Below are 21,470 nucleotides of genomic sequence, written 5' to 3' on the forward strand. Positions count from 1 at the left end.
TCCTGCATACACACTTGAGTGTCTGTGTATTGTTTTTGATTTGTTTTCTTTTGGTGTGTGTGTTTGTGTGTGCATGCATGTGTTTTGGGTAAAACCTTTGCTTTTTGTTTGTTTTCCCACATGTCTTCTCAGCCTGTGAAAGCCCTCTAGGGAATTATAACCATATTCTTGGCAGTAATAATAGCTGTGCCAGAGGTGAGAGAGGTGGCTCAGTGGTTAAGAGCACTAGCTGCTCTTGAAGAGGACCCAGGTTCACTTCTTAGCACTCACATGGTTGCTCAGAACCATCTGTGACTACAGTTACAGGCCATCCAATGCCCTCTTGTGATCTCTGAGGTGCTACATGCAAGTGATGCATAGACACATGCAAGCCAAACACATAAAGTAAATGAAAAACAATATCTGAGTCTCTTTGTGCTCATCATAGGCTGGGAAAAGGAACATATACAGAAGACATTTATGGTGATGAAGAATAAGTGGGGGGATGGATGGATGGATTGGATGATTTGGTAGATGGGGGAATGGTTGGGTATATGGCTGTGTGGGTGAATAGATGGATAGATGGTGGATGGATGAGAAAGATTAATGTGTGCGTAGATAAGTGGGTAGATGATTGGATGGATGGATGGATGGATGAGTGGATGAGCTGTAATATCTTTCTAGAGCCAAAAGTGGTCAAACCCTAGTAGCCTATGTGTTTGGAGGAAAATGTTGAAAATTCCTCTAGTACAGGCTGCAGAAACAATATAAGAGAAAAACCATTGGGCCCAATGGAGTTTTCAATCAGTGAGGAAAGCTGGATTGAAAGTGTGTCTTAAGTTTTGGAGTATGATAAATATTAATTATAAATGGAATCTAAGCTTCTTTTGGGCCAGAGGTACTAGAAAAGGTCACAGATTGACAACTGAACGCTCTCATAGTATGGGGTGTGGAGTACAATAGATGCACCATCACTGGATAGTGGAATCCTAGACTAGGGAGTGAATCAGGGAGCCAGGAGCCATGGCGGATGTGGACCAATAAAAGGACTGAAGATTCTATGTAAGACTTCCGGGTTAATGAGAGCCATCTTTAATATGGGAAAATCCCAGCTTCACCATTAGCAGATGCTCTGGACCTATGGCTCCAGCTGCATACGTAGCAGAGGATGGCCTTATCAGGCAGCACTGAGAGGAGAGCCCCCTTGGTCCTGTGAAGGCTCCCAGGGTAGGGTTCTGAGGCAGGAAGTGGGTAGACAGGTGGAGGAGCTCACTCAAAGAGGCAGGGAGAAGGAGAGATGCTAGAGTGTTTGTGAAAGGGAAACTGGAAAGGGGGGGTAACATTTGAAATGTAAATAAATAAAATAACCAATAAAATGGAGGAGAAGACTTTACACAAAACACTTATGGAGGGCTGGGAAAGCTGGCTCAGTGTTCATAAGCACTTGTTGCTCTGGCAGAAGAGCAGGATTTAGTTCCCAACACTTGCATGATAGCTCACAACTGTCTGTAACTCCAGGTCTAGGGGATCCAACGCCCTATTCTGGGCTCATGGTCACCTCTGCATGCATGGTGCAGAGACATATGTATGCATGCGGCACAAACTCTTAAGGACTTAAATGATGTGTTTGTGCTCACCCACATACATGTGCACACACATGTGCACACACACACACACACACACACACACACACACATACCACATGCACTTACACACTGCTTGCAACAGCCAAAGGCACTGGACTCTCAGAACTGGAGCTGTAGGCACTGTTAGCACCCCAGTACAGGTCCTGGGAACCAAGGCCCTCCATAAGAGCAGTAAGTGTTCTTGACAGCCAAGCTATCTCTTTAGCCCCTCTCACGATCCTTCTCTCATGCCTGGATGACCAGACATGAAAACCAGAGTCTTTAGCATACTGGTGACTATGCGAGATGCAGCCAGGACTTTCCATTCAAGGCACATCTGTGAGCCAATGGCTGCAGCCTGGGTAGGAACTGGAGTATCGTTGTATTTTCAGAGTGTGCCTTTAAAGAGGATAACCAGACTTCCCTTGGCTAGAGAGGGTAGGTTTATAATAAAAGCCTTGGTCATTTGCGATTCCCTTTCCAATATGAGAAGTGTTATTAATTTGCCCACTTAAAAAGGTTAAGATGGAATAGATCATAAATCATCATTTCAAGACCCTAAAGTTAGCTGTTTTGCTAATGGAAAAGACATGTCTGGATACTGATTCAGGGAAGAGGAGAGGAGGGACGGGGAGGGTGATGGAAGGAGAGGAATAAAGAAAGGGGAAGAATGGAGGGAGAAATTCGGAGGGAGGAGAAAGAAGAACAACGGGGCGGGGGGGTAGAGGGATGGGGAGGGCGAGGGGGAGGGAAAAACTACATCTCACAGGAAATAACCCAATCCAGGGAGACCACAAAACATATGTTCTTGGAGGTAGTCATATATATAGTGGCAGTTTGCTGAAGTTGTATAATGTGTCTTATACAGTTATCCTCAAGACCCCAGAAGGTCTATCAGGATTTGCAAATCCTCTTGGATGACTTTGTCCTTGGTGTGGAGATTAACCAGCTCAAAATATTTGAAGCTATTTCTCTAGTCCAATAAAAGGCTTTCATCGTGTTTTTTGTCTGTGACATCAAGTTAAAAACATCGCTGCTGTTCTAGGCCGTAAACAGGACCAACTCTCATAAGGAAGGTTTCAGAAGACTAGAGAGGTTTGTTGTTTTGTTTTGTTTGTTCTGTTCTGTTCTGTTTTGTTTTGTTTCTCTGAGGTTTTCTTGGAAACTTGAGATCATTGTGGCCCTTGCGGAAGAGGCTGTAATTCAGTCAGTAGGGTGGGAGGGGCATTGGTGGATGTGGAGCCTGGCATTGTGGACAGAAACATTGATGCATTGAGGTATAGCTGACTCCTCCCAGATGTGGGACTCACCACAAAACAAGTGATGGGCTTCTATTCACAAAGCAACAAGGTTTCGGCTAGAATGACATGACTGGTCGTCCCTGCACCCATCTTAGGAAATGGGTGTTTGTCTTGCTCTGTCCTTCTGGGGATGCCACCCACCCACCCTCCCTTACTCCTACTCCAGCCCCTACCGCGTTACATCGTTCCTAGTGCTGAGCACCTTCCCCTTGTCCTATAGCCAATGCTTTGTGGTTTGGGGTATCGGATTGGAATTATTTACAAGTAAATCTTGTCTCACCTTAGGAAAAACAAAAAGCAAAGCTTCCATGAGAGTGGCTGACATCTTCCCTGCTTGGATCATGTTCTCAATGAGCATTTGTCGAGTGACTAGATTGGAGCAGTTTAACAACTGTAACCATGTTGTTGTGTTAAACAGTGTAGGATCACTGTCAAAGAGAATAGCATGCTCCCCCACCCGTTACACTCTTAAACAAGCATACCACAAAATATGAAACTTTTAGCTATGTACTACTACTGGGTAACAAGCCACCCCAAAGCGGATGGTATAAAACATTTTGCCATGCTCACAAATTCAATGGATGAGCAGGTTAGACAGGTGCTGGAGAGTATGCGATCATCCTTTCCAGCAAAGATGCTTCAGGTTAGAGCTGGAGAGATGGCTCACTGGTTCAGAGTACCTGCTGCTCTTCCAGGGCACCTGAGTTTGACTCTCAGCACACATGGCAGACTGCTCACAACTGTCTGTAATTCCAACTGCATGAGGCTTGACACCAAAGATCGTGGAAATGCTGGCCTCTTCTTAATCCCTGCTAATTTCTCAGCTCCCAGTAAAACAAAGGTTTTACTTTAGTTGTTCTGGCCTCTTCCTAATCGCGTTCTTCACGCAAACAGCCCAGGAGAATCTTTCTTTGCTTCCCTGTAAAACTTCATACGCCAGGCCTCCATTGCCTGCATTTCTCTCAAAACACTTATCTTCCGAGTGCTCATAGAGCAGCTCACAAGCTTTGAACACTCGGTGGTTTTTCTAGCCCTGAGTTTTCAAGTCCTACAATCCTCCCCAAAACAACATGATCAGGACTATTGTGGCAATACCCCACTTCTTATACTGATTTCTGTCTAGGGTTACCATTGCTGAGGTCAACACCACTGCCAAAAAGCACATCAGGGAAGAAAGGCTTTGCGCTTTATATCACTGTTCACCACTGAAGGAAGTCAGGACAGGGACTCAAACAGGGCAGGAACCTGGAGGCAAGAGCTGATGCGGAGGCCATGGAAGGGTGCTGCTTACTGGCTTGCTTCTCATGACATGCTCAGCCATCTTTCTTATAGAACCCAACCAACCCAGGGTTGGCACCACCCACAATGGGCTGGGCCCTCCCCTACCAATAACTATTGAGACAGTGCCTTCCAGGCTTGCGTTTAGCTTGATCTTGTGGAGGTGTTTCCTCAGATGGGATTCCCTCCTCTCTGATGACTCTAGTTTGTGTCAAGTTGACATAAAACTATCCAGTGTACCTGGTAAACCCCCAATCTAGAGGTAAACGAGTAATAAATTATATCTAGCACTTAGTTTACTAAAGGTTTGTGGCTAGGTATGATGTCACCTCTTTGACCTTATTAATTTGCGAAGGCTCCCAAGGACAGGGATTTGAATAGGAAAGCAGGGAGTGTCTGTGTGAATTTCTGAACTCCAAAAGGAATTTGTGTTAGAACAAAGAGATAAGGCTGATGACTAGTAAAAAGTTTATTAACATACACTGACTACATATGTAGGAGCTGTTAAACGTGCCTGTTTTAGGAAGAGTGCTCTCAAAACTTGCCAGTGACTCCCAAATTGATCACTGTCTACCTCACTTCATCTGACCAAAATGTTTATTGAGCTGCCCACCTTGTTCTACACACCATGATCAAAGCTGGGCACGCTGAGGCGAATGTGAATCGGCTCTGTGTCTGGAGGGGAATGGTACTGAGGTGCCATCCCAGAAGAAGAAGGGGCATCAGGGCAGAAAGAATGACCCAGTGGGCAGAGTAGGGAAAGATGAGCATGAAGGAGAGGTTCAACTCTGAGAAGGATGGATACGAATCCAGGGAGATGAGGACAAAAGAAAGAAGGTCGGCCAGATCCTGCAGCACGGCAGCCATTGGTGACTCTGCTAAAGCCCGAGGAAGCAGAATGACAGAAAAATGGAGCACAGCTCAATGTGCTGAGTTTGATGTGAAGCTTGGAATTTTGATGGCCTTGTTTTATGGTGGACAGGGGTTCGGTGTGGTGGGGATACGGCTGTAAGTCTCACAGAACGATGGTCCTAGTTCACTGGGCCCCCAAGCTGAGCAGACAGGCCCACCATGGCTTGAGTAACTTAGAAATCCCGTGGAGTCAGTATGGCTTCCCTCCACTTTTCAGTTCTGGTTCAGTGTTTTCTCACACCACTGAGGTCTAGAGAAAGGTTTCGGCTTTCTGGGTTACCTCCTCTGGGCTCATGAAACAGCAGGCTTGCCCCAGGGGTCAGGACACCTTCTGTAAAAGATGCCAGCATCCTCTATCCTGTGCCCCCCCTTCCTGTGGGCTCACTCAGTGAAGCAGATGTGTAATCATAATTTCCAGCATCCAAGTGGCCACGCGACGTCCAGCCCTGAAACATCTATTCAGGACAAAATTCTTAAAACCCCCAGGGGTTCAGGGTGATATTTTTCTGCCCAGACCATGAGACTGTCATTAAATGTAATGGATGGTGAAATTGTAACTGTGGAGACCGGTTTGTTTCTATGTCCCCAGAAGAAGGAAACTGCAACTAGGCATGGCAAGCACACCAAAAGCTACAGGCTGGTCTCTCAGCAGCCCGTACCATTTAAGCAGTTCTTAGCTGACTCTATGCACAAGCCACTTGGGGAGTTGCGTGTAAATCCCTTCCCAGAGGAATGCTTTAAGTTCACTTAAGATACACGGGACCACAGAGAAATTTAGTTATATTGAAAAGCAAATTAGAATGCAAATAAAAAATTATTAGACCATATTTGCAATGTGGTAATACAGATCCTTTTTATTAATGCATTAATTACACAGTAACATCTGAAATGGCTGGTGTGTTCATGTGGAGTCTGGTGCACGCCAGAGCGCCTCTGGTGGTGCTCCTCGGGTGCTAAGATCTTTTACTGATTTGGAATGCAGCAAGTAGACTAGGCTGGCCAGCCACTGAGCCATAGGACTCCACCGATCTTGGCTTCCATGTGTGACCAGATCTTCCTTCCCTTTCCCCTTCTTTCTCCCTCTCTTCCTTCCTTCCTCGCTCCCTCTTTTTTCCTCCCTCTATCCCTCTGTTTTTCTTTCCTCCTCCCCTTTTCTTTCTTTCTTTCTTTCTTTCTTTCTTTCTTTCTTTCTTTCTTTCTTCATGGGTTCTGGGGATCTAGCTCAGGTCCTCATTGCTTACAAAGCCTAAGTGAATGGTCTCCCTAACAAAGATCTGTAACCTTGAACTGTTAAACCTAAGTTGAAGTATCTGCAGTTCTAATATGATGGGAGAAGTCTTTGACTATGCACTGTCTGTGGTCTTCGGTCTTTATAATCCTTCTTCAGCTGTGTGCATCTTTAATGAAAGAAGAAGGATAATTTTTTATGAGAAGTTGATAAAAATAACTTTTTTCCTCTCCACAGCTTCCCAGACCTGTGAATGCCCTTCTAGGTTAATAATCTCTGATTTAGGATACAATTTTGATTAACAATAATGAAACAAAAACCCATCATTACTTCATAGGTTGTAAGTCTTCATTTGTTCATTGTTAGTTCTTACATAGTTAAGTCCTGCAGTTTTCGTTGCAAGTTTTTCCCTTTGCCAAAATCCATCCTCTCCAACACACACACACACACACACACACACACACACACACGCATGCATGCACATACTCACACACATGCACACACTCACACGTGTATACACACACATGCACATACTCACACACATGCACACACACTCACACATACACACTCACACACGTACACAAGTGGCTAACTCTAACAAAAGTCACCCTCACATTTTAGCCAGGCTTCTCCCCTCTTTGTTTAAACCAACAAGCATAGGATGGGTCTTATTTCACGGTATTTCACATCTTGTTTCCCGGAAGCAGAATCTGAGATATGGGGATTTAGGACAAAGATTTATGTGGAGAGCTGTCAAGGTGAGGGAGACTGAATATGGAGGAAAGAGAGAGAGAACTGAGTAAGGATGCTGAGTCAAGCCCCAGCCGAAGCCCGGGGAAGGCTCTGGTGTGCAGTTTATCCTTCCCAGTGAAGGGGAGCGTGACAAAGAGGGGCAGTGAGCTTTTACTTGTGTGCATCTGGAAGCCAGGAGCACCTGCGCATGCGTACACTTTCCAGCACGCCGTAAAACTAAAGGTGTGTAATCTCACAGCTTCGGTGTGGGCACGGCCTCGTTTGACCTTAAGTATCACCAGGCTGCAGTTAAGGTTTGGGGCAGTTGGAAGCCCAGGGCTATCCTCCAGACTCTGTGGTTGTGGGCGAATTGAATGGTGGCCATGACAACTTCGAGGTCTGCAAGAGACTGTGTGGGAAACCACCTGAGTAGGTCTACCCAGATCACCATTTAACTCAGTCTAACTGATGCAGGACTTTAATTATATCTGTGAGCCTCCTGTGCCTTTGTCATATAATGTAACATAGTCACAAGCGTGACACCCACTAATGTTCAGCCATTCCCATGCCCGTGAGGGGGTTATTCAAAGGCATAGGTAGTGAGGTCAGTTGCATGCAGATGTAATCTAGAATGTGGCTGGGGTACACAGCTCTGTACAGAGTTCACTCTCTCACCCTCTGCCAGTCACGCTGACTGTCTGTGCGATTGTTGTCTTAGTGCTTATTGCAAGCACCTGTGATGGACAGACAGTCTTCACTGCTGTGGACTGAGAGACCTCTTTCCCTGTGTGTCTGTCTCTCCCTTACCTTTGTCGTGTGGCTTTGCTCTGCAAGGCTCTTCTCAAGGGATCCTCATGGTGCTGCTGTTCACTGTTGCTCATGCCAGGATCTCAAGCTCCTCCACACATAGTCAGTGTCTGTCTGTCTGTCTGTCTGCCTGTCTTTCCTCCCCCTCCCCTTCCCCCTCTCCCTCTCTCACTCTCCTCCCCCCACCCCCATCTTTATTTATTTTTCCAATCCTGGAGATGGAACCTGCCTAGGGTTTTGCGCCTGTCATGTTAGTATCCTGCTGCATGCTTTATCTCCTGACCCCTTTTTGAAACTCCCAAACACTGTCTTAATGAGTTTCCCAGGCTGGCTTTGAAATTTCAATCCTCCTGTCTCAGCTTCCTAAATAGCTGGGATTACAAGGCTGTGCTACCAGACCCAGCTGAGTCTCCTCCTCATAAAGTCATGCAAAGTCGATTCTCTCCATCTACTTTATATACAGGACAGGCTCAGAGAGAGGAAGCAAGCTGACCTGGGTCAAATTCTACGAGAGATGGAGCTGGGGTTCTCTCCAGCTTGGGCTCCTTGCAAACTTTAGTTTCCTTTCCAGAGCGGCTCCTTTCCAAGGATTACCTGTTGTTCCTTTGTCTGTCTGTGTGTGTGTGTGTGTGTGTGTGTGTGTGTGTGTGTGTTCGTGCATGTGAACATGCTCACGCACACACACCACCCCTCCCTCTCTATAAACTCCAACGTAGAATCAAACTATTACTGACTTTTCTCCTTTCTGTCACCAAATGTGTGATAAGCAGTCACAGGAGGAAGGTTTCATCTTGGCTTGTGTTTTGAGGATACAGTGCATCCTAGCAGGGAAGGCCTGGCCTTAGGACTGTGAAGTAGCAGGTTATGTTGTACCAGAGGTGTAGGGATTTGAAGCTTATCAACTTCAAGGCCCATCTCCACTTCCTCCAGAGAGCCCCTCCCCAAACAGGCACCACCAGCCTGGAGCCCACTCCCAAAACACGTGAGTAGGTGGGGGCAGGGCACCACAACACAAACAGATCCTCAGACACCCCCCACAACTTGTTGGTTTCATCAGTAGAGTTTGTGGTTTTCATCTGTGAGTAGAGCTATTTATGCAAATATGCGAATTGGTACATCCTTGTCCTTACTGAGCACTGGTATGTGCTGAAGGACTCTCCCACCTATCAGACCAAAAATCTGTCTGTTAGTGTGATGGACTGCACAAAGAGGGTAGGTGGCTTTCACTAAGACTGAGGGACAAGAGTCCTGTGGTCCTTTGAATTCAGCCATTTTCAGGATCCTGGTTGATGTTTGTAACTCAATCCTTCCAGAGATAAAGCTTTGTGTCTTTGCAAGGTAAATGGAGTCTGGGGAGACTGTCACAGTCAGAGGTGCTTTTCATCACGTTCTGTTTAAAATTATTTATAGAATTTCCTCCTTAGTTTCTTTAATTTTGCCTGTTTGTCTTCTAATTTATAGGACTGCAATCAAAAGCACACGTGGCTTCCATTTCTTTTCTCATAGAACAGGGAGTAGAGTTGGCTCTGCGCAGGTGTCCTGATAAAGATTGGCTTAGCAGCAGGGCAGGAGTATGTTGGCATTTTTTCCCATTAAAAGGTTTGGTAGCAGATTTATTGAGACATAATTCATAATGCTGCACAATTTGCTCATTTAAAGCACGTCCCAGAGACTGTGGCAGCTTGAATCACATGGCCCCCCTCAGTCTCAGCCATTTGAATGGTAAGCTCCCAATGGTGGAACTGTTTTGGAAGGATCGGGAGGGTGGGGTTGCCTTAATGGAGGAGACGAGTCAGTATGCATGGGCTTTGACATTTCAAGAGACTCCTAAGACTCGTCCGTTCCCAGGATCCTCTCTGTCTCCTACTTGAGGATCAAGATGTGAGCTCTCTGCTTTTCCTGTTCCCATATCTTTGCTTCGTGAACTGTCACCATAAGCCCAGTTAAACAGTTTCTTTTGTAAGTTGCCCTGGCCGTGGTGTTTTGTCACAGTGATAGAACAGTAAGGCAGAGAGTTTTCTCAATGCTGCAACCAAATACCTGACAAGAAGCAGCTCCTGGGGGGGGTGGGGGTAGCGTTGCTTTGTCTTATGGCTGGGACAATATAGTCCATGGTGGCAGAAAAGGTAGAGCCAGGCAGCTCTGCAGTCAAAGGTGCCTGTGGCCAGAATTCTCCTCCTCCTCTTCCTCTTCTTCCTCCTCCTCTTCTTCCTCCTCCTCCTCCTCCTCCTCCTCCTCCTCCTCCTCTCACTGGAGTAGGAACAGGAAGAGATGAATGCTGACTCTGGATTTGTCTTCTCTTTGTGATGAAGTCTAGAGCCCCCGCCTGTGGGATGGTGCCACTCACATTCAGGGTGAATCTTCCCTCCCTCTTATCCCTTAGAGATAAACCTCTCTCAGGCTACTCTCATAGACATGGCGGAGGTATGTTTCTAGGTAATTCTAAATCCACCCAAGTTGACAAGTAAAATTAGCTGTCACAGAGTGTGTGCATGTATGCGTGTGCATGTGTGTGCACACATATGTGTGCTTGTACTCGCGTATGTGTGTGATTTAGTTTTGATGTATTGGTAGTTCTACAGCTATTCCCACAATCAATCTTGGAATACTTTCATTATCCCAGAACGAATTCTGTGTTGTTCAGTCACCCCTCATCCAGTTTCTGCATCTACTCCCTGAACCCCAAGCTTCAATCAACTAGCGCTGGTAAAGGAAGTTTTACAAACTTTCTTTACATCAGAGATGCTTTACAAACTAGCACGAGCTGCCTGCCGCTTACTGTTTGTGTGTGATGCAGCGTGAGCACACTATCATGCTAGGCATACTGGATAACTATAGATGTCACCCCTCTCACTGTGTCCTGTGTGCCTCTGGGGCTCCTCCCTGAGCTTTCCATTCATTCTTGTTGACTTGCCGGGGTCACAGGTCCTCTCTCCTGCTGTGTCTGCTTTACCGCTGGCCAAGAGCTGGTATCCCAGCAGCCTAACTCCTGCCCTTGATTGATCTCTCATTCTCAAGCTCTTCTGCTTCTGCTGTGGGGATTTCCAGCTACCTAGAGGGTGAGTGAAGCCTTGGGTTCACACTCCTCTCTTTGCTCCTCTCTCTCTTTGGGCCCCTGGGTCCTCATCCTGGCTGCCTCTGAGCATCCCAAATTCCTGGCAGAAGCTCAGCTCGCAGATCCTCGTTCCACATGGCTACAAGTCTGGATACATGTGAAGGTGAAAGAGCCAGTAAATGGCGTGGTACTCTGTGTGTTCTCTTCCTCTCTGGGGGCTCCAGGCTATGAAGTGCTGACCCTTTCATGGTTCCCTCATAATTTTAAACCAGTGTTGGGGGTAAATAGAGACTCTCTCTCTCTCTCTCTCTCTCTCTCTCTCTCACTCTATCTCATGCACACACACACACCAGCATATGTCTATGTGTGTCTAACTTTTCCAGTTGTCAGTGGGAGGAAATACTAAATAGTATTTACTATTCCTAGACGTGGAAAAACCTTTTGTGTCCTTTTAAACCAACCTCCCAGTTTACGAGAATTTTAAAATAGCCTGCAACATTTTAGCTGCTGTTCTGATAGCATCCCGTGGAGGAGGATGTCTTCTGAGAGAGCAGTTAATAGGCAACTTGGCCACTGTGTGATCGCCACAAGCATTCTCATGCCCACTAGGCTGGCTGTGACGTCACCAGGAGCTGCCCAGTCTCTGTGGGTTGAGGAAAGTGTCATTATGCAACCCAGCTGGTTTGTAAGTAGAAGCACGGGATGCCATTCCCGGCTTGTGGGGATGTCTGTGAGGCCAACACAGGCAGAAGTGGAGAGGGTTGGCCCCAGAGAACACGTGAGAGAGGATTCAGGATAGAAGGGGGGGCGGGGGCAGAAAAATCACATTTACAAAAGAAAAAAGAACATTGAGGTTTCAAAAACAAAACAACAACAAAAACCCACTTAGTGGACTTTCCCCCAAAGCGATACTCTAACTTAATGATAGCTGCTCATTTGCTGAATTCACTTCTGTGTATTCTGCAAATTTAAAGTGAGGCCAGCCCTTCCTGTTTTTATTTAATTTGCCACTGTGAGCCAAGGAAAGGAAAAACTGTCAGTTACTTTTTTTTTTTTTTTTTCTTTTTCCAGAGGGGAAAAGCAGCTATGGGGTAGATTTCCAAGTCACATGGCTAGCCAGCTGGTGCCACAGTGATCAAGCCCAGCCTGCTTAGGGCCCTTCAGTGAGAAGTGGGACTAAGTCACCCTCAACTCCTCCCAAACGGTAACGCGTGTCTTCTTTAGGCCCGGAGAGGTGTTCCTGCCTCTGGCCCATGGTTGGGTCCTGGCTCCAGCCCACCCATGCTGAACTTTTCATTTATTTTTCAATTCTTATTTTAAATTTTAATTTAATTTTTTCCCTTTTCACTTTACATCCCACTCACTGCCCCCCTCCCCGTCACCCCTTCCCACAATCCTTCCCCCTCTACCCTCCCCTCCTCCTCTGAGCAGGTGGGAGCCTCTCTGGGTATCCCCCCACCCTGGCACTTCAAGGCTAGGTGCTTCGTCTCCTACTGAGGCCAGACAAGGCAGCCCAGCTACAAGAACATATCCTGCTCAAGAACAGCTGCTGGGATAGCCCCCATTCCAGTTGTTCATTCTCTGAGAGGCTTCACCCAGCAGCTGACTCAGACAGATGCAGTCACCCATAGCCACACAGTGGATGAAGCTTGGGGACTCTTATGGAAGAATAGGAGGAAGGATTGCAGGCACTGAAGGGGATAGGAACTCCACAGGAAGACCAGCAGAATAAACTAACCTGGACCCTCGGGCTCTCAAAGTCTGAACCAACAACCAAAGAACATATACAGGCCGGACCTAGGCCTCCCACACATAAGTAGCAGACGTGTAGCTTGGTCTTCTTGTGGGTCCCGAACAACTGAAACGGGGGCTATCCCAAAAGAGATCTTTTGTTTAAACCTTCCCAGCCTCTTTCCAACCCTTCTGCCACCAATACCGTTGTGCTACAGCTAGCAAAGCTTTCCAGACACAGCCTGAAGGATCATGTGAACCCTGTGCTCCCTAGCGCTTAGCGTGGGGTTCACTCAGCCTTAATCAGGGACACCAGGGATCTGATTGTTGCATGAGCCACCCTGCCCCTGCCCATGAGCCTGACTTTTCTGTCTTTGGATCTATATGGTCACTAGCACCTCTAAGCTTCCTGTGCACTGCTGTACCAGCTGTACCAGCTGAGCCTTCACCCGTTGTCTGGCACAAGTCCTTCTGTCTTACAGCTCAACCCACGAGAACCTCTCCTGGGAAGCCTTCCAGGCCTTTAAGAATAAGACGTGATCGTCCTTTGTGTCCTCAAAGTCACCTCTACCCTAGTGCATGGAGTAGGACATTGTCGTGGCTTGGCTTTTCCCTCCGGAACTGTTCGTTCCCTCCGGGTCTTTCATGTCTGTCTCCTGCCCGGCACAATGCCTGGCATAAAGTAAGCACCCAATAAATTTCAAATGGACCATGTGTTACATTCCCTATTAAATACCCCAGCTGCGGCCGGCTCTGCCACCAGCCTGGGTGTCCTCCCTAAGTGTGCCTTCAGTTTTCAAAGTAGTCCTGATGCCCTCGGCAGGAAAAGGTTGCCTCTGGCCTCTCCGCGGAGGAGGATTAATATATAGTCAACCCAAGAGGTTTCTGTTTGTAGCCTTGAGAGATGGTGCACGCCGGTGATCCCAGCACTCTGGGGCGGCAGCAAAATGATCAGGACTCATCTTTGATTGCATAAAAACTTTGAGCCAGTCTGGGGTAGATGCGACCTTGCCTCAAAGGAGAAGAAAAAGGAAAAAAAAATCAGCTTGTAGTGGCAACTTTTTAAGTAGTAAAAGTTAAGCCACTGTGGTGAATGCCAGAGAGCCACAGATTTCTACTCTGGCCAGTCCCTCCACTTAATGTGGTGTGGAACAGAAGGAAGCAGGACTTCCAAAAAATGATGGGGAAACCCCCAAACAGCCTGCTATTTTCCCTCTGCAGCTTGGAGCAGCCCAGTCTGTGGAAAGGAGAGGCTAGGCTTCTGCAGGGCCTGTTTCTAATCCCTGCACCCTCCTCTGCCTCTGCCCACCTCTCAGTGTGGTTTGAATTTCCCAACTGCTCCCAGCTACTGCAACAGGAAGCAGGAAGCTGCTTTTCCAATTCATTCATTAAAGTAGGCTCCTGCAGTTGCTGCCAGAGAATAGCATCCACTCCTAGATGTCAGCTTATAGTCATACTTCAAACTCAGACACACCATGACCGAGGTCTCCGTCCCTGACAGTCACTGTGCGTGGTCATAAACTTACAAACACTCTCACTTCATGCCCTTATTTCCTAGCTACCAATTTTTCATTTATCTCTTTGATGGGTGTGTATTGTGCTTTTGTGGTGGGGGCTTGGGGACTATGGTGTGTGTGTGTGTGTGTGTGTGTGTGTGTGTGTGTGTGTGTATGGGGTAGTGCTCACCCACACATGTGCCTATAGAAGCCAGTGTATCTTCCTTTCTCATCCCTGACCTTTGTTTCCGAGACAAGATTTCTCAGTGAACCTGCCCTTTGCCATTTTGCCTAGATCAAACCCTCCGGATCTTCCTGTCTGTACCTCCCCTGCATTAGGGTTACAAGTGTACACCAACTTGTACACGCCCATCTTTTTATGTGGGTGCTGGGCACCTAAGCTCAGCCTTGTAGGACAGGCAGCTTTTCATCAAACTATCTCCCAAGCCCTGGAATGAGACATTTTTTAAAAGAAATTGCTGGACCCTAATGTTATCTGAATGGTTTTTAAATAGCACTTCATGAGCTATGAGGTGATTACATACACATACCTATATTTGCAGCACTCGGGTGACTGGGGCAGGAAGGTCCTGAGACTGAGGCCAACTTGTACTGTGCATAGCACACACAAAGCCAGCTCTAACCGGCTACACAGTGGGACCCTCGGCACAGCAGCAAGCCAGCTATTAATGGACAGCAAGAGGATTCCCTTGGCTTTTGGTTCCTAGAACTCTGGTCCTACCACATGTGAGGCTCTGGGATGGAGCTCCTGGGTCTCTGTTGCACCCCTCCGTAAAAAAGCAAACAGAAATTCACCCACCAGACGTTGTGAGGATTGAGTGAAAACAAGCTTAACTCAGAACTTAGGGACGGCCCTGAAATACGCACAGCCGTCCAGCCATGTGCCCTGGGACTGCTGTCCCTCCCCTGCTCTCACCTTCCCCGTGCCCAGAGCAACAGTGTCCTTGTGGGCTTACTTTGACATGAAATACTTAAATATTAAAGTGCAAGACCTTGAAATAGTTAACCAACCTCAAAGAAACACCAGGACTGCATCTACAAACGTGCAAATTTGCCGTCTGTTCATCTGCCTCCCTGCCTACCAGCAACCAGCTTTGAACTCTGGCTGGAGTCAGTAAGCTGGGGGTGCCTGGATCCTAGGTACATGTCTTGCTCCTGGAAAGATCTTGAGTCTTAAAGATCTGCCCTAAGATGAGGAGTTCCAGAGAACTTTCTGGAAACGCTTTATCTCGGATGCTTGCGTCACTTTGCTGGGGAGGTCTTGTATTTTTGTCTAGGCTGAGGAATTGACTCTTTTCCCCAGGTGGATGTTTTACTGAACACAGATGGGCATCATCTGCTTCTTGTCCAGGCACCTGCCTCTGATGTCACTGTGTCCCTTTGTTCTGCCCCCACCCCCCCAGACCTCACCTCTTGGTTACATCTGTTTCCCATCTTCCCTTCACTGACTCCCCTCCAGAACCATTGCAGGAAGATTCTAGCATCCAACACCCTTGACTGCATTCTGCATCTCAACACCCTATCATAGGAAGATCTATGAGAAAACACAGGATGCTGTGACTCAGTAGACCGGGAGGCCACAACCCCATTCTCGGACACAACCGAAGTAAAACCAGAATTGACAAGCAAAACAGCGAGATGCTGTTTATTTAACCTTGCTCTATTTTGGTGTGCCCTGCCCCCACACTTACTAAGCAGACTGCCCCACTCTGTGAACCAACTCTGCCACAGTCTATGGGCTGGCCACCTCCCTTCGCTTCTCAGGCATATTTCATCCAAAATGGGGGTCATTTGTCATCCTTATAGTCACTCAGTGGGCATCCTTACAAAGGACACTGATGTTCCCCGGGGTGCGTGCTGAGCATAGAGATGGCAGAGAAGTTAAGAGCCAAGCTGCTTGGCCCGTGTTCTCTCACATCTGTCCCCAGCTGTCCCAAAGGGCAGCCATGGCTACCTCTGTGGGAGGGAATTGGCTGTTGTAAAAGGTTGAAGAATGCTCTCTTTTGGGTACTTCCTGAGACATTTGGAACATTCCACCATTTTGAACACAACAAGACTCCAATCCTAACTCCTTCAGACTTCACAGAGAATAGTGCGAATTCATGCGCTGTTTGTTCAAGCCTCCTACTGACAAGCCACACAGTAAGATGCTGTTTAACCCTGCTTTATTTTGGTGTGCACCCCCCACACTGACTAACCAGTCTGCCCCACTCCTAGGGAACCCAAATTCCATTCTGAGAACCATCTCTCCCTTCCCTTGTTCCTTACAAGGCCTTTCTCGGTTCCCTGCACCACACCCCATGTTCTCTATGCTGGTTTTACAAAGCAGAGAGTCTGGCCTCCTCAGCCTTACCACTAAGGTAGACAACCCCCAGATAATATGCTGGCGCTTAATGCAAGACTACTGACCCGCACGACTCTTGCCTCTAATTCTCACCTGTGAGCATGTGGGGCCCAGAGACACCCAGAGTCAGTTCCACTGTGCATAAAGATCATGAACTTAAACTTGAAAAGCCCTGGTCTGTGTCCTGTGGAACTGAGTCTTGGGCCTTCCTTGTTCTTGTCCTGTGTGGTGGTAGGATATGGGAGAGTGTTGTTTATCTCTAGAAGCCACAGCGTGGACCGGCATCTTGTCTTGTCTTCCCTCCTATAGTGATTTGAAGGAGAACTGTATCCACCCCACCCCCACCCCGCCACTTCCCCCAGCCCCTGCATAGGCTCCAGGATTTGAATACTTGGTCTCTGGGCCGTAAAGTTGTTTGGAAAAGCATAGAAGATGCAGCCTTGCTTGGCGGAAGTGTGTCACAGGAAGTGGGCTTTGAGATTTAAGAGTCTCCACCACTTGTAGTCACCCCCCACCACCACCACCTCACCTCTTCCAGCTTTGGGCTTTCTGTTCCTTCCGCTTGCTGCCATGTTCCCCACCATGACAGACTCTAATAATTTGAAACCATAACCCCAATAGACTCTTCTATAAGTTGCCTCAGTGGTAATGTTCTATCACGGCAACAGAAACGGTAACTCCCGTCCCACCAGTCCACTATTCCTTTGGGCCTTGAAGTCCTTGAGTTCTAGAGAAATGAGCACAAACTTACATCTGATGTCACCGATGGCTTCACCACCACAGACACTGTTTGGAGCAGTGTTGCTGGGTCCCCTGCCCTGACAGAAAACACTGATCTCAATGCAGAAGTACTGTGGTCATCCACACCCCCATGAAAGGGTTAACAAAGAGTGAGCAGATGCTCTCCCCGCCCCCAACTGGCATCTAAGTATGCACATGCTGGGACGAGTTAGGTGATGCCTGGAGAAGAGGATTAGCATCATGCACGGTAGCCTGAGAAATCCCTGCCTGGCAACAGAGACCCAGACAAATTGACCTTTGCCCTGGGCCTCACCTACCTTGCCTACAAGAAAAACCTTAGCTTGTGCAAGTGGTTATAAGGACCACCTGAGGTGAGGGAGTGGTGTGACGGGTGGGTCTTTGTTTGTACATGGCAGAATGAGTCCCCACCATCTCCAGATGTCCACTGCTAATGTTCCTTCTTGTTTGCTGTCGCAGCGGAGAGTCCAGGATGTCATCAGCCCCATTGTGTTTGAAGCCGCCTACAGCCTGGATGAGCATGTGATGGGTGAGGAAGACCGGGAGCTGCCAGACCTGACACCAGTGCTTCGCTGGAAGAAGGGACAAAGGATCTCCCAGAAGAATCAGGTTAGAACCTGTCTAGCTTTGTTTCTGTCTCTGGTAAAGAGACCCTGGCAGAAAGCAACTCAGGGGAGCAAGGGTTTGTTTTAGCCCTTGACGCTAGGTTACAACCCATCTCTGTGGAGAAGTCAAGGCAGGCCACTTGAAACAGTGAGCCACATCATGGCCACCACCGGTGACATCAACAGCAGGGGAGGAGAGGGAGGGGGAGAGAGAGAGAGAGAGAGAGAATATGCATGCATGTCTAGCACTCAACTAGCTTTCTCTACTTAAACACACCCACACACATACATACACACATTCTCTCTCTCTCTCTCTCTCTCTCTCTCTCTCTCTCTCTCTCTCTCTCTCACGCACACGCACGTACAAACAGGAACGTGCCATTTGAGCCCTACTGGTCACTTAGACTCATAACAAGTACAAGGGAGATGGAAGGGTTAGAAGGACATGGGGTTTTTAAGTGAGTGAGGCAGAGTGCAGGGCTAGCCTTATGGTAAAGCACAAAGAAAGCAGGGAGCAGAAGACAGGAAGATGGTTAAGAACCAGATACTGGGAGCTGGAGAGATGGCTCAACTGCTAAGAGCATTGGCTGCTCTTTCTAAGGACCTATGTTTGATTCCTAGTACCCACACAGTGGCTTACTGCTGCCTGTAATTCCTGTTCCAGAGGATCTGATATGCTCTTCTGACCAGGGACCAGGCACACAAGGGGCAGACACTCATGAAGACAAAACATTCATACAATAAGTATAGAAACTCTGTGTGTGTGTGTGTGTGTGTGTGTGTGTGTGTGTGTGTGTGTGTGTAATATGATCAGGTCTTCCCTAACCATGGAGCAGTGACAAGAAGTCAGCCTGGACACCTGTTACTATTCAGTAATTCCTGGTAATAAAACCCCAGTCCAGAATAATGGCTCTGTTCCTTAAGGCAAAATCTTGCTAGCTTAAAAAGCAAACAAGCAAGCAAACAAAACCTGCCCAAGCTTATATTGTAATACTTGATGTTTTAGAATCTACCTCAGCACTCTGTGTTTGTCGAGCCTCTGTACTGATCAGGGAGACAGTCGTTAACTCTAGTCAGCTTGTTGTAGCTCTCAGCAGACTTTGCCTGGCCCTAACCCTCATTCCTACAGGTTCATAGAGTGCTGAGGCGGGTCTTCCTCACTGAAGAACGTCTTAAAACCTTTACTGACTAATGTTGACTAGGACAGCCAGTGACCCAATCCAAGCCAGAGATAAGGGAAAAGACTGGTATCAAAATATCATTCTTGGTCACTCCGGGCTCTTTAATTAGCAGGCATATGAATTAGCAGTCAGCCAGACAGTTGATTCATTGTTCTCTGAAGAGTTGAATAAACTGCTTCAGGCACCAGTATGAGCCAGTCTTCACTGACTGAACCCTACTTCCAGAATTTGAAGTCCCCACAGTAAGACCTAGCCTTCCACTCAGCCATCCACCCATCTACGGACCAACCAATCAGTGCTCTGCCCTAAGTATGAGCTGGCAACCAAGGACAACTGAGTTTACAGGATGTGGGACACAGAAAAGAAAGGCCAACTGACATAAAAATAAACAGAATATTTTACTTAGAAGGCAGAAGGTTATTCTGTAAATAAAAAAAATTATAAACTTTTATTTTGTTTTTTGATACAAGGTCTTGTCGTGCAGCCCAGACTGGCCTTGAACTTGTAGTCTCCCTGCTTTAGCCTCCCAAGTGCTGAGATTACAGATAGGTGGGGTCACACCCAATCTGAGATTATAAAAGCTCTCTCACAGTGTCTTAGTCCGGGTTTCTATTCCTGCACAAACATCATGACCAGGAAACAAGTTGGGGAGGAAAGGGTTTGTTCAGCATACATTTCCACGTTGCTGTTCATCACCAAAGGAAGTCAGGACTGGAACTCAATCAGGTCAGAAAGCAGGAGCTGATGCAGAGGCCATGGAGGGATGTTCTTTACTGGCTTGCTCAGCCTGCTCTCTTATAGAACCCAAGACTACCAGCCCAGAGATGGTACCACCCACAATAGACCCTTCCTCCTTGATCACTAATTGAGAAAATGCCTTACAGCTGGATCTCATGGAGGCATTTCCCCAACTGAAGCTCCTTTCTCTGTGATAACTCCAGCCTGTATCAAGTTGACACACAAAACCAGCCAGTACAATTGACCCCTTGTCAACTTGACACAAAAACACATCACTAGTAAGCCTCAACCCTTACATTCTTATTTATCCCCAAGATCTAAATAACTTTAAATGTCCCACAGTCTACATAGTCTTAAAATTTTGATCTTCTTAAAATATCTAATCTTTTTTAAAATCCAAAGTCTTTTTACAATTAAAAGTCTCTTAACTGTGGGCTCCACTCAAATACTTCCTTCCTTCAAGAGGGAAAAATATCAGGGTGCAGTCACAATCAAAAGCAAAAATCAATCTCCAACCATCCAATGTCTGGGATCCAACTCACGATCTTCTGGGCTCCTCCAAGGGTTTGGGTCACTTCTCCAGCCCTGCCCTTTATAGCACACACCTTGTCTTCTATGCTTCAGCAGCCTGTAGTTCACTGCTGCTGCTGTTCTTGGTGGTCATCTCATGGTACTGGCATCTCCAAAACGCTGCTGTCTTTCACTGCAACTTGGCTTCAACAATAGCCTCTCATAGGCTCTCTTCATGGTGCCAAACCTCAACTCCTTTGCATGACCCCTTCAGTCCTGGGCCATCATTTGCTTCTGAGGCTGCACCTTCAGCAACGGCCTTCTATGGCCTTTCACAGTGCCAAGCCTCAGCTGCTCTGAGTGACCCCTTCATGCCTTCAAAACCAGTACCACCTGGGTGACTCTTACACATTACCAATCCCAGCCACAGCACAAGGTACAACCTTGGCTATCTCTGGAACACAGCCTCTGTGCTCTCAGAAAACACTTCCCAGAAGATGTCACCTCAATGATGCTGGTCTCTTCTTAATCACCGCTAATTTCTTAGCTCCAGCTAACCAGCATCAATAGTCCCAGCAATGCAATAGTCCCAGCATAGCTAATTCTTCAGCCCCAGCTAACCAGAACCACAGAATCTTCACAATCCAAAATAGCAATGGCCCTGAAAAGACTCTTTAATTTTCCCTCTGAAACTTCACAAGCCAGGCCTCCATCTTCTACACGGTTCTCAACATTATCTTCCAGGCTCCTATACAACATCTGAAAGAGCTCTTAACACTGAATGGATCTTCTAGCCCAAAGTTCCAAAGTCCTTCCACAGTCCTCCCCAAAACATGGTCAGGTTGTCACGGGAATGCCCCACTATGCTGGTACCAATTTGTCTTAGGGTTTCTATTCCTGCACAAACATCATGACCAAGAAGCAAATTGAGAAGGAAAGGGTTTATTCAGCTTACACTTCCACATTGCTATTCATCACTAAAGGAAGTCGGGACTGGAACTCAAGCAGGTCAGGAAGCAGGAGCTGATGCAGAGGCCATGGAGAGATGTTCTTTACTGGCTTGCTTCCCCTGGCTTGCTCAGCCTGCTCTCTTATAGAACCCAAGACTACCAGCCCAGAGATGGTCCCACCCACAAGGGGCCTTTCCCCCTTGATCACTAATTGAGAA

The 21,470-nt window shown here is 47.2% G+C and overlaps 1 protein-coding gene across 3 annotated transcripts in view; it reads left to right on the forward strand.

Moving 5' to 3' along the window:
* The window catches only part of Itga9 (integrin alpha 9), a 294,295-nt gene that overhangs the window by 144,656 nt on the left and 128,169 nt on the right, over window positions 1-21,470 (forward strand). For all 3 annotated transcript variants that reach the window (NM_133721.2, XM_006511918.4, NM_001113514.1), the window contains one exon: window positions 17,728-17,877. In NM_133721.2, coding sequence (NP_598482.2) covers window positions 17,728-17,877 — 150 coding nt within the window. The remainder of the gene's footprint in view (window positions 1-17,727; window positions 17,878-21,470) is intronic.

This window comes from Mus musculus, chromosome 9 (assembly GCF_000001635.26).
Source record: "Mus musculus strain C57BL/6J chromosome 9, GRCm38.p6 C57BL/6J".
Lineage (NCBI taxonomy): Eukaryota > Metazoa > Chordata > Mammalia > Rodentia > Muridae > Mus > Mus musculus.